General features: G+C 47.8%; 1 protein-coding gene across 6 annotated transcripts in view; it reads left to right on the top strand.

Moving 5' to 3' along the window:
* Positions 1-13,574, top strand: part of znf423 (zinc finger protein 423) — a 131,345-nt gene that overhangs the window by 71,924 nt on the left and 45,847 nt on the right. For 3 of the 6 annotated variants that reach the window (XM_005463055.4, XM_005463052.4, XM_025909312.1), the window contains 8 exons: positions 238-777; positions 885-1,035; positions 1,161-1,718; positions 1,812-1,996; positions 2,367-2,788; positions 3,168-3,381; positions 4,812-4,896; positions 10,076-10,096. In XM_005463055.4, the coding sequence (XP_005463112.1) occupies positions 238-777; positions 885-1,035; positions 1,161-1,718; positions 1,812-1,996; positions 2,367-2,788; positions 3,168-3,381; positions 4,812-4,896; positions 10,076-10,096 (2,176 nt within the window). The remainder of the gene's footprint in view (positions 1-237; positions 778-884; positions 1,036-1,160; positions 1,719-1,811; positions 1,997-2,366; positions 2,789-3,167; positions 3,382-4,811; positions 4,897-10,075; positions 10,097-13,574) is intronic. The other 3 variants (XM_019361973.2, XM_005463053.4, XM_005463054.4) reach the window with 2 other exon arrangements.

Raw genomic sequence — 13,574 nt, 5'->3', positions numbered from 1 at the left:
AACATGCTGCTGTTTGAATTAGTAGGTTACACGAACTGTTTACACTAAACAGACACTTCGAGTAGCTGTTATCTAGCGCCTTATAAACGCATTAACATACCGACATGATTTTATCTGTAAGCTCGCAGTGATTGAAATGACTTTTGCCTCATTCTGTCTTCTCTGTCGCTGTGTGAGGACTCGGCGTATTGCATCATAATCTTTAAAAAAAAGTAAAGCGTTATTATCCACGCACAGGTTTACTCCTGCCCTTACTGCACCAACTCTCCTATCTTCGGCTCACTCCTCAAGCTCACCAAGCACATCAAGGAGAACCACAAGAACATCCCGCTGGCCAACAACAAACGCCAAGCCAAAGTTGCAGACCTGAGCCCCGCCTCGTCGGACGTCGAGATCTCCTCCCCGAAACGCCACAGGCTTGGAGGGGACTCCACTCCATCCATGGGGAGCAACGGAGATTATCCCTGCAACCAGTGCGATCTGCGGTTTGCTAGTTTTGAGGGTTTCCAGGCCCACCTCAAGTCGCACCTGGAGATGTTGCTGAGGCGCCAGTCCTGCCCCCAGTGCAACAAGGAGGACTTTGAGTCACAGGAGGCGTTGCTCCAACACCTGACGGTACACTACACCACCACATCCACCCAGTATGTGTGCGAGAGCTGCGATAAACAGTTCTCGTCAGTGGATGACCTGCAGAAACACCTGCTCGACATGCACACGTTTGTCTTGTACCACTGCACTCTCTGTCAGGAGGTCTTTGACTCCAAGGTGTCTATACAGGTAAACGACACGTGGCTCGTTGTTCAGTGTGACGTTTTGCAGACACGAATCCCGAAAGATGCAAAGTTTATCTGCTCAAGACTTTGTTTCTCTGGCCTCACATCCAGGTGCATTTGGCAGTGAAGCACAGCAACGAGAAGAAGCTGTTTCGCTGCACAGCTTGTGCCTGGGACTTTAGGAAGGAGACGGATCTTCAGCTGCACGTTAAGCATAACCATCTGGGCCAAAGGTCGGGCCTCCCGGGAGGTCTCGGTGCAGGTACTGTCGAGCTGTGCCACGTTACATTTAACAAATACACGATTATGATGTGAAAAGAATGTCTGATATTTCCCGTTCCTGTGCCACGGATTCATCTTCATGATAACTTGATCTTTGACTGACAGGACTCAAGCCCCGGAAGTGCATCTTCTGCGGGGAGAGCTTTGGAACAGAAGTGGAGCTCCAGTGTCACATCACCACGCACAGCAAGAAGTTCACGTGCCGCTTCTGCGGCAAAGCTTTCCACGCCATCTCACTGCTGGAGAGACACCTGAGAGAAAAGCACTGCATCTTCGATGGCAGCAACATCACCGGCAATGGAGGTGGCACCGGGAGCAGCGGGAGCCAGAACGGGACGCCTAACGGTTTGGCGCAGACCTCCAAGCGAGGAGGAGGAGGAAGTGGCAACGGAGGAGCAGGAAGCGTGGAGAGAACGACAGTTGCAGCTGCCGAGCAAGCCGACTTGCAGAACATGCTGCTGAAGAGCGCAGTGGTGGGAGGAGGGTCAAGCCAGGGGGGAGATGCAGCCAACAGCCACGAGGCGAGCGGAGGAGAGGAGGAGCTGGATAATTCAGAGCCCATGTACGCCTGCGATATCTGCGGCGCTGCCTACACCATGGAGTCCCTGCTGCAGAACCACCGACTGCGTGACCACAACATACGGCCGGGAGAAGATGATGCCGGTAATAATCCTGTCGTACTCTGTCATCGTTAGGAAGGGAGTCCTCTGTATTATTATCGTATTTCTGATTATGCGTATTAATTATGTATAACAGGTTCTCGAAAGAAGAAGGCGGACTTCATCAAAGGAAACCACAAGTGCAACGTGTGCTCCCGAACCTTCTTCTCTGAGAACGGGCTTCGTGAGCACGCTCAGACGCACCGCGGCCCCGCCAAACACTACATGTGTCCCATCTGTGGTGAACGTTTCCCCTCTCTGCTGACCCTCACCGAGCACAAGGTACTTCAGACTGCTGCATTTGTGTCTTTTGACAAGTAATTTCCACTGAACGAACGAGTGCAGCGCGGTTAGCCTCGCAGGTGCAGCAGTGCAGACACGTCTTTGTTTCTGCGTGTGTGACGTTTTTGTCGTTTTCTCTTTCTGCACCTGGATTTTGATCCTGACGTGTCTTTGGCTGCTTTGAATTCAAAGCTCAATACTCCTCAGAGAGGCGATGTGTTACATAACACAGCCTCTGTCACTTATCAGAACAGTGTGTTATGATGCTGATGTAGAGGTTTTATCAAAATGACTTCTTCGTCTGATTTTTAAGGTGTTTTCATGTGTCACAGTTATGTTAATCGTTGGCGTCTGCGCTCCCTCTCTTCAGGTGACCCACAGTAAAAGCTTGGACACGGGAACCTGTCGAATCTGTAAGATGCCCTTGCAGAGCGAAGAGGAGTTTATAGAGCATTGCCAGATGCACCCTGACCTCCGCAACTCCCTCACCGGCTTCCGCTGCGTCGTCTGCATGCAGACGGTCACCTCCACGCTAGAGCTGAAAATCCACGGCACCTTCCACATGCAGAAGATCTCCTCGGGCCCGGCGCTCGGAGGAGCTGCGGTCGGAGGCGGGAATGGAGGAGTAGCTGGAGGAAACGGCTCTGCCTCTTCGTCCCCTAATGGGCAGCTGCAGCAGCACAAGCTGTATAAGTGCGCCTTCTGCCTCAAGGAGTTCAAGAACAAAGGCGAGCTGGTGAAGCTGGATGTCAACGGCCTGCCTTACGGCCTCTGTGCTGGTTGCATGAGCAGGTAGGCAGCAATGCTATGAACAGGGTGCGTGCAGCATGCAGCATGACTCAGCCCTCTGTGGGAAGGAATAATGACTAAAGTCAAGAATGAATGCCTCTCCTGTTTGGAAGCTTTGCCTGGCACAGGGTAACTCAGCACATGTGTTTATTGGGTGCATTTATTATGAAAATACAAACTAATAAAAGTATATGAATATTTGAAATGTCTTTCAAAAACCTGCCCAGTATATTCAGATTTTCTGCTCCAGCTGTCACAAACTTCACAGATACTTCGTAAAACTGCCAACGTTAGTGAAAAAATGCTGAACCCTTCCTTTGTTTAGCATCAGTTAGAATCACTGAAATCAGCTAAAACAAATCAAATGCTCAAATCACATCAGGGGCACGAACGGCCAGAGTCCCAGCCAGGGAGGAGCCGTCACGCCCGGGGACGCGCAGGCAGAGAAGGCCGCGGCTGGGCTGAGGTGTCCAGAGTGCGGGGTGAAGTTTGAAAGCCTGGAGGACTTGGAGAGCCATGTCCAGACAGATCATCCGGAGATCAGTCCTGAAACCAGCGCAGCAGGAAAGAAGGCCGAGGTTTCACCTGCTCCTAAGGTGAGAAACAATAAGAGGGCAGCGTTTCCATAAAAATAACTGTGTCTGCAAAACAGAATAAGTGTCCCAAATACAGAAAAGTCAAATGTATAAGAAGCTCTTGGTGTGATCCAGCAGAGCGATAGAGGCCAGTGTTGCATTTAACAAATGGAGACATTTCCAAGGTTGCAAAAGACGCTCCTGAACTCTGTGTGTGCATGAGGTTGTGTATAAGTCTGCAGCTTCCATACGTGCGTGGGTGTGTGTCAGCTGAGCCCACTGGGTCCTGCGGCTGGGGCGTGCTGAGGCATTGTGGGAGCTGTTCGCTCTACTTGATATTGACAGTCAGGCTCCCCGGGACCTGCCGCGTGTCTGTGTGTGTGAGAGTGTGTGTGTGACTGAGTGTGTGTCTGTATGTTGAGAGTGTGTGTACTTGCGAGCGAGCGCGTGTGTTGAGAGACAGTTCCCAGGGACCCTCTGTCTTACCTGCACCTTTGTTTCTGCTTAGTCTAACAGCACAAAGCAGACAAAGTAGGATTTCTGTGTGTGAGTGTGTGTGTGTGTGAGTGTGTGTGTGTGTGTGTGTGTCTGTGTGAGTGTGTGTGTGTGTGTGTGTGTGTGTGTCTGTGTGTGTGTGTGAGTGTGTGTGTGTGTGTGTGTCTGTGTGAGTGTGTGTGTGTGCGTGTGTGAGTGTGTGTGTGAGTGTGAGTGTGTGTGTGTGTGAGTGTGTGTGTGTGTGTGTGAGTGTGTGTGTGTGTGTGAGTGTGTGTGTGTGTGTCTGTGTGAGTGTGTGTGTGTGTGTGTGTGTGTGTGTGTCTGTGTGTGTGTGTGTGTGTGTGAGTGTGTGTGTGTGTGTGAGTGTGTCTGTGTGAGTGTGTGTGTGTGTGTGTGTGTGTGTGAGTGTGTAGTCATCCTAGCAGGCTGAAGCAGCAGAGAGACAGTGGAAGTGGGGCCTTTGTGTATTTTGTATGTGTTTGTGCATGAGTGATCACTCTGTGCTATGAATGGATAAGCAGAGCCTCTGGTTCCCTCTGTAGCTCCTTCTCTCTCTCCTTTGTCCTTTTTTCCTTCTCTTTCATTGCTTCTTCCCTTCATCTCGTTCCCGTTCACACCCTCCTTTTTTAATTTCTTTCTCTCGCTTTCTCCGCAGCGATCCAGCTTTGGTGTTTGTGTAGCTGCATACCTTCTCTTCCTTTTCCAACCCTCCAAAGACTTGGACTTTCAGTGCAAGAATTTGTGAGGTTGAAATGTCTCATATGTGCAGGGATGACTGCAAGTGCGGAAAAGTGCAATTTTCCAAACACAAGTGTTTTATTTTTAGCCTTTCAATGCACTAATAATTCTTTCATCCCTGTGCAGTTTGTCTGTATGTGTCTCATGTGCTAACATGTAAGCCTGTTTCTCCTGAGCTTTATTGTACTGATGAGTCTTCTGTGTTCCTTCTGTTATAGAAAAAGACCTACCAGTGTATTAAATGCCAAATGACGTTCGAGACAGAAAGAGAGATCCAGATTCACGTCGCCAACCACATGATCGGTGAGTGAGGCACTTTTCTTTTCCGTGTGCGTGACTGTAGAGTTTGGTGTGAACCCAGCCACTGTGAATGTGTAATGGCACTCTGGAAGCACGAAAACACAAGCATGCACTCACATGAACACAGAGGTGTGAGACAGGCAGGTGAAACAAAGACCTCTTTTTGTCTGGTGGGCTGTGAGGAGCAGCTGTTGTGCAAACTTGGAAAGTTTGACGGAGGAACGGCCACGACTATAGATCAAACTTTGGAGGCCTTTAAATCATCGTAATCTTACAGGTGACTCAAACGTAATACGAGTGTTTAAACGTTTATATGATGATGCAGGTCATAGGTGATGTTTTTAGGTTTGGACAGGATGGCCGACACAAACCAACACGCTGCACAATCCACGTTTGTCTGCACGAGCGAGCTGGAGCCGCTGCAGCGACGCGAAGCTTCTTCATTTAATTCCATCATCATCAAAGGGGAGCAAAGGTCGTACGGTGTGTGTGTTTAACTAAGACCTGACTCTGGGATGTTCTTTTGTGAAATTCCCCTGCAACGTTTTTCTCCCACTTGCTGCTAATTTGCTGCCTTAGCATCTCTGTCGTCATGGAGATTAACGAGGTGGACCCGTGGGTTGATCTGCAGCCCACACCCTCAGCCCCTCGCCAGACCTGAGTGTGTGTGTGTGTGTGTGTGTGTGTGTGTGTGTGTGTGGTCTCATGGCGTCTGGAGAAGAGAGGCTCCAAACATCAGCACAGCTGGAATAACTTTTACTTCACTCCCTAGTGTGTGGCCCCGCCCCCACTCGCTATCAAACACACACACGCTCACCTGCCACGGCTGCAGCGTCCGTGTCTTCTACCTGCCGTCAGTCTTCTTTGCTCTTCACCACATGACTGAAATGACCTCCATTATCCTGGCCCTCCTCCTCCTCCACCTCCTCCTCCTCTCCCTCCTCTCCCTGTGTTCCTCTCTCATTCTCCCATCACCTCCTCACCTTTGTTGATCTCCTTCCAGTGCTCGCCACTTTCCTCCGCCCTGAGCTTCCACTCAGTCTGACGTTAAACTCGTCCTTCTCTCTGCAGCGTACGCACACATCCCTACACAGTGGTGGCAGTTTTGGGTTAATTAACGTGCTAATTGTGTGAAAACCTAGCGCAGATTAATTATGAAATTGAGGCAGATTATTTTTAAGAGCTTGCCCAGTTCCTCTTACATTTCCTGCAGCCCTTTCCTCCCCCACTCTTCAACAAAGACAGAACGATCTTATTTAGTCTGAAAGCGCCGATGAAAAGAAAATGAGCAGATGCTCAGTTTCACGCGTCGTCTTCCTCGTCTCCACCGCAGATTGTTTCCTTCTCTTGGTCGCCGCTGCACTAATGCATCGAGTTTACAGTAATAAATAAAACTGAGATGAATGCAGGACGTGAGTGGCCAAAGCTTCTCAGACTCAGCTGTAACGTGTTGATGTAAAATGATCATTTCCTCTGTTAAACAGTGTCTACATTTTCCTTCATCACAGCGTGCACACAGGTTTGTGTCAGTTTGTGTTTCCTGTTGTCCCCGCCCACTGCGTGCCACACAGGCGGGATATTTGAACCAAAGAAAAACATTAATATTCATAGCTCTAAAGTTTAAATCAGGCTGTTTGGATGTTGTGAGTTTATGGCCTGTCAGCCACACTCTGATGGTTATGCTCGTGCACGTGCTCAGACTGTGGACGTGCACTGATTAGGAGAAAATAGCCACGTGGACAGCAGCGGGCACTGACTGTGTCACTTCCTCCTGCCGTTTATAATTCCATTTTTTTCTCTTCTATTACACTCAATTTTCATGTGCAGTAAAGTGTTAGTGCCTGTTTAACAGTCGGATCAGGCGCCCTTGATAATCAGCTCTCACATTCAGGAACTCCGACACTTGTAAGTGTGCTCGTCTCAGACTGTCACACAGCTCGGCCGCCTCAGTCTGCTGCACGTCTGCGTGTCACAGAAACACAAGTCTAACAATGTAAAGTCAGAGTAAAACAGTGAAACTGTGATAGCGTCTGCAGAAGAGGCTGATTCCCAGTCAGTGTTTTTACGGCTACGCTGACAGTTTTGACTGTCTGAAGGGAGGAGGCCAGTTTCTACTCAGTCCAGTAATGTGATTGTCACATCGCTCCGTGGGTAATACACGGTGCACCCCACGGTCCTGTTAATTACGCTGTCAGGAAGAGAAAGAGACACAACACACAGGCAGACAGAGGGAGAGAGGGTCAAAGTGGGAAGTCTAGAGAGGAATCCCTGCAGCTCCGAGGAAAATCTTTACAAGCAGGAACGCTCCGCTCATGTTTGGGCCCAAAAACAGCTCATGACATATTTACTCCTCACCTCATTGAAAAACAACATTAGTGCTTAAGATGTTCAAAGCTCATCATCAGCTCAATTTATTTTGTTACTACAAAATCATTTCTTTATTTCATTTAAAAAACACTTTTTCACATACCTTTTTTTTTTCTTCTTTTTTTTTTGCACAAGCAAAAATATTTTTTTAACACGACCTTTTTAGACAGATTGAGGAAACATGTCGGTGTTTATCTCGTTGTATCGTATCCATCAGGTCAGACTGGTCAGCGTGCTGTTATTCAAAGAAAGATTATAGAGCAGATCGACATCGGCTCTGTCAGAACTGTTTCACACCGAGCTTTCAAAGAGTTTTTTGAGGCTCGACTCGACGACGGGTTGTTTCTGTGCTTTCTTGTGTTATTTCTAAATTACTGGTTTAAAGCTGGTCTTTATAAAGACATCACTGGATTATTCACATACATTAGTAATGATGCTAAACCTGAGATCACTGCCACACGCCGGCCTGCTGGCAGCACTTAATATTGCGGCTCTCAGCCCAAACGTGACGGTACAGTCACGCCCTGTGTGTGTTCGCGCCAGCCTCGGCTCTTACACAGCACAACGTTAATTAAAACACCATGTGGTCAATGCCCTGCTCTGGAGGCAGAGAGCGGGAGGGAGGAGGAAACGGAGGCGCTATAGGAGGGAAGGAGAGATCATGCAAGAAGGATGCAGGGGGCTAAAAGAAATGAACAGTTTAATTTCCTTCCTGGTTTTTACTGAATCAGTGCGGACTCTTACGAGGTGTCCTCGTGCAGCAGTACGATGGTTTCTGCTGGACAATGATGTTATTATTTACTGATACAACTCATCTGAAAACCAAGAGAAAATTGTGAGCAGACACCGAGCAGATATCTAGTTTACCGGCGAGGAAACGTGACGGGGATCGCACCTGTGGCCGCTCGCATGAGCGTTACAGCAGCAACACGCTGGATTAACCTGTAAGGCTGGACCAGTGAAAGTGCTTTATGCAGCTACTCAACACAGAATAATAGTGCGGTGGAGTGGAGTGGTAATGCCCACACTTCACACTGTTTAAAGACACACATGGACACATTCACACACAGCCTCAGTCCATCTCCCACACACTGAGGAGAGATGGAGAGAAAGAAATTGAGCTATCCATTTCTGCCTCTGGTACAAAGCTGCCATTGGAGATTTGTGTGTGTGAGAGACAAAAGCCTAAGGGCAAGGACACTATACACTAAATAAAGCAAAGAATAATGTGTTTACATCTGGTTTAATAATTAACATTTGATAATGTAACGTGCTCCTGCAAGACTTCAAACGTCTGCTGTTGCAGGTTTTTCATGCACAGTAGGGCCATATCCCACCTGTGCGTGTGTGTGTGTGTAATCACAGAGCAGTGTGTGTGCAGCTTTTCTAGCCTCCAATATTTCTAAGCAGGTGGAGACGAGGAGATGAGGCGAGCACATAAAAGACAAAGTATGTTCTTGTGTTTCGGGCACGCGAGGAGATGATACGAGGGGGTCAGGACAAGATGACAGATGATGAAAAACCCAAATAGAGGGAGGCAGAGCTCAGAGTGGTGGAGGAACTGAAACGGAGGAATAATCTCTGCGCTTACAGCGAGCTCCGCCACTGACAGGATGTCTGTGTTTGGCTGTTCGATGAGCTCGTTCTGCTCCGAGTCATCACCAAGACCATGGAGCGACATCGGAGCAGAGGGCAGGAGCTCCCTCTTTCTAACGTGTGGCTCACTCCCTTATCTTCACTTGTCTTTCTGTCGCCTCCTCTGCCTCCTTCTCATTGTATGTACGTGTGTGTGTGTGTGTGTGTGTGTGTGTGTGTGTCTCCTTGGACTGCAGCGCAGCGACTTTTGGCAGACTGTATTGTCTTCTGCTGTGCAGCTGCACATCATGAAGAAGTTCCCTCCCTGTGTGATAGTGTGACGTGAAGACGAGAGCCGGTGTGTATCTAAACGTGTGTGTGTGTGCGTCTGTGTGTGTGTGTGTGTGTGTGTGTAAATCCATTTTGTTTTTACAGAATAAAGAAGCATACACGTGCTGTCCCCGTTTGGTGGTTTAGAGCAGACCGCTCATTTTGAAATGATGTATTATACCTTTAAAAGACCCCTCCCTAAACACACACACACACACACACACACACACACACACACACACACACACACACATACACACGTAAATAAAGTCCTTGACAGCGTGTTCTGAGTGTTGCATGCAGCCACTAATGCTTTACTAATCACCTCAGTCTAGATTTCACAGCATGAGCCCTCACTTTCTCAGACACACACACACACACACACACACACACACACACACACACACACACACACACACACACACGCAGCATGTTGTCAGCCCTTTCCATTGGTACTAATCAGGGACCAGTCTCCAATTAGCATACTGGTTATAATGCTCACTTTGATGTAGCCGTGGCTAAGTGTCCTTGCTCTCTTCATGCTTACACCTTCCTTTTCTTTTGTTTTCATCGACTCGCCTGCATCAGTTTGTTTCTGTGCATCTCTATAGTTCAGCTTTAAGCCTTAACTATGCTCCTGTGTCAAAGTCATATTTACTGGAGACGATCAGAGCGTTAAAAGTATCTGACAGATTTCCTCACGTCAGTTTGTAGCAGCTGTTTTGAGTTTCAGTGTCTCTGATGTTTTCTGTGGGATGATGAGATTCAAACAGCATTTGTTGATGACGGCGAGTTCCTTTACCTTTAACACTGCGTTTGCCTCCTCCCCACACGCTGCACATTCACAGTACAGATAACTAATTGTGCCCGTTCTCTCCTCATCCCCACCTGCCAAACGGATGGCCTGTAGAAGAGCCCGCCTGTCGGCAAGGTTTGTCCCCTTTCTGTCTCCCACTATGAGCAAGGCAGCACTACGCTGTCCCACTGCCTGCCCATCATCATGAACATTTTACTGCTTTTGAACATGTACAGAGTAGTATCAGTATTCATGAGCTTTTTTCTTGTGTTACTGAGTACAAGGGTAGAGTAACAGTCACAGTGCATGATGTGGAAAATAAAGGTCCAGCACAGAATCAGTTTATCAGAGCTCAGGAGTCAGTGTGCGTAACAACACAGTGAGGCTGAATCTTTGCATAGTTACCCCTCACCTCACCTCAGATCTCCATTCACCCCAATCCCCGCTGCTAGCTGCATGCTTCATTGTCCTCCCTACCTCGTACACACCGCGCACACACACACACGTGCATACACAGATGCCTTGGAGGTATCGAGTGGCCACTCACCTGGATCTAAGTGTTCCCTGTGGAGTGTGGTGGCTAATGATGTGTCCTCAGCATGAGCTTTACTTACCTATTTACATCAATGCACCATAATAACTGCAGCAGCTTCCCTTATTTACATCCTTTACATTTCTGATAAACTTTGTAGCTGGTCTGATGCACACGTGGCCATCACTGCCCCTCCAACAGCATCTTCAAGGTCCCTGAATGAAGCTGGGCACATTTCAGTTAAAGCACCAACGCGCTCACCTTTTAAATTTGATGGTGACTTTGGGTGAAGACCATAAATAGTTTATGAAGCCCTTTGTGTGAACTAAGGCATTAAATAATACTGGCTTGCTTTTATTTTCTACCTGGAGGTTGCATTTATTTGGCATTTCAAACCTGCATTCAACCTGTCTGTTAGCCTGCAGTCAAATCTGTGACGCGCTTGACTAGTAATGTCTAAGCAGCTGTCCCACGGGCTGCGGCTGAGCCGATGTGTGTCTGTACAAACATTTCTAAGCCCCCCCCCCCTTTACACCAGTGTGCAGACACACACACCTATCTGTACGTCTGTGTGTGTGGTGCTGAGCAGGTCTGGTGTGGTTACTTTGTGTCACTGAAGACTTAATGAGGCGAGTAAGAAGCTTTTAGAGTCAATGGAGGTGGATAATGTGGTTGAGGGCTCACTCGTGTGTGTGTGTGTGTGTGTGTCAGCGTCTTTGCCACAGGCTAGCAGCGTTGCTGTTCTCTTCTGCCCTGCTGCACCTGCACTAATAAGATGCAGACGGCTCTGGCTGCTGTCGTTGGTGAATAACCAGCATCTGAAATGAAGAAAGTGCGTCGCTGTGCGCTCCGTGAGGAGGGCGTCCACCATTTATGGTGCAAACTCATCTTGGAATTTCACACATGCTAAATCCTTATTTGGACATTGTTACCTTTTTTCCGTGTTGAAGGAAGCCGACGGCCTGTCAGAGGAAAAACTGTCTCATTGTCTGGTTTTTGCTAATTTGTATCACTACAGGCAACGACGAGAGTTGGTGCCCTGAAGAAGTAAAAGCTACTTAAACTGTCCCAGCAAACAGTCTGCTCTCACACACCTGGCCTCTCTGCCGTCAGTAGAGCTGCTATAACACCGTTAATACTGCTTTTACTGCTTAAACACTGCTTGTATTTTACAAACACTTGAGAGTCATGTTAGAATATTTATGCCTAAGTGAATGTAGGACAGGATAAAGCGGCTGTTTCACAGTAATTGACCAACGAGTTGGTTTATCTCGAGATTACGTGAAAGAAATGAAACAGCAAACGCTGAGCAGCATGTCGCTCTTCATCGTGGTGGCTTCAACATAGGGACAGATGACAGAAACCCCTCCTCCTGCCTTCAGTTCCTCCTCCATCCATCCTTCCCTACATCCCTTCCTCCCTTCCTCCCTCACCACCTGGAGCCAGTGAGCTGTGACACCAGAGGGAGGAAGGGAGTGATGATGAAGGGACAAGGGAACGAAGAGCGAGAGAGAGCGAGGGGACCGCAGAGGGCTGGATGAAGGAGGATGGGAGGAGAGATGAACCGAGTCTTAGTTTTGACCGAATCAGATTCATTTATTTGTGGATTTTTTTTCTTAATTTTTAAGGTGGAAATTTTAGTTTATTTAAAATGTACGTATTTATGGAACAGTCACAACTTCCTGGCCATAAGCTAACGTGTTGCTAGCGTGCAGTCCGCGTGCACGCTGGTTATGTTTTATCTGCTTAGTCGCACGTTTACTCGGCTGCTGTTCCTCTAACTGCTCTGACTCTGTTACAATGACGCGTTTGCTCTTTGTTAGTCCCCATAACCTGCCACTGTCGGTTTTATTGACTGCATGAATACGTCGACAGAATTGTTGGTGTATTTCTGCGTGTGTGTGTGTGAGTGTTTTGAAGGCTGGGAGCATAGCCGTCCCCTGGAGAGCTCATTTTGTCGTCTTCTCGCTTGATTTACCTTCTTCTTCTTCTGCTGTTTATTACCAGTCATTACAAGCTGTTTGGAAACCTAATAGGACACACTGACAAATAGTCTGGGAGAGACCCAACCAGGATAGCTATCACAACACAAAATAATGAGTGTGTGCGCTCTGCTCGTGAGGATATGTGTATATGCAGCTTCAGCTTTCTTAGGAAACATATAGAAGTTTCCTGCTTTGCATGGGCGACGTCTCTGTGTTGCATCTGTGGACGAGCACAGACTGATGTATAGCATCTCTACCTGCAGCAGCCCCCTTTACATTCCCCTCCCCTCTTTTTCCTTCTCAAGCTGTCCAGGTGTGGCTGCACCAGCTGCTAAAGACAACAGGACCATTTTACACACACACACACACACACACACACACACACACACACACCGTGCTGGCTAATTGTCACAAGACAAACAAGGCGCTTTGCCTTTATGCGCTTCATAAACAGAGGCCAAGCAACAATTAACTCCCTGCTTAATTCACTAACTATTCTGAATTCATTTTCTCCTGTGACAGGCACATCTGTCACAGCTGGTAGCGACTGAGCGTGTGTGTGTTTGCTAGGCCTGTGCAGTAATGCAATAAGGTTTAGCCTTTAAACAGGCTGCACAGAGCAGGCTTTACTACAGCGTGCAAGCACGATAACGCCGTGCTCGGTGTGCGACGGAGACACACAGAGGGACCGCTGACTGTGTGAACTTTAGTCATGTTTAATGGTCATGTTTCCTTTTCAAACCCATCTGGGAGGGTTGACCTGTCTTCTGTTTAAAAGATGACCTGAGTGAATCTTGCAAATAAAGATATTTTTGTACAGTTACACTCAGATTGTTACTATTTTCAGGACTGACAGGTTTCTGATTCTCAGCCTAGTTTGACAGCATCAGCGGCACTTGCATATTTCAGGAACATATTCCTTGTGATGAATGGTTGAAAAACAGTTTCCAGAAACATCTATAGAGCTGTAGAATAATTGGTGGATTATCAGATGGATAATATAATCTAGCTCGTTATTTTACTGTTATCTTACACATGTAACTTCTCACATTGTGACATTTTGAGGTTGAGAAGGACACACAGATGTTACCGCCTC

The sequence above is a fragment of the Oreochromis niloticus genome, linkage group LG7, assembly GCF_001858045.2.
Source record: "Oreochromis niloticus isolate F11D_XX linkage group LG7, O_niloticus_UMD_NMBU, whole genome shotgun sequence".
Classification (NCBI taxonomy): domain Eukaryota; kingdom Metazoa; phylum Chordata; class Actinopteri; order Cichliformes; family Cichlidae; genus Oreochromis; species Oreochromis niloticus.
Note: the sequence above shows the minus strand (reverse complement) of the source record. Positions and strands in the feature narration are given on the sequence as shown.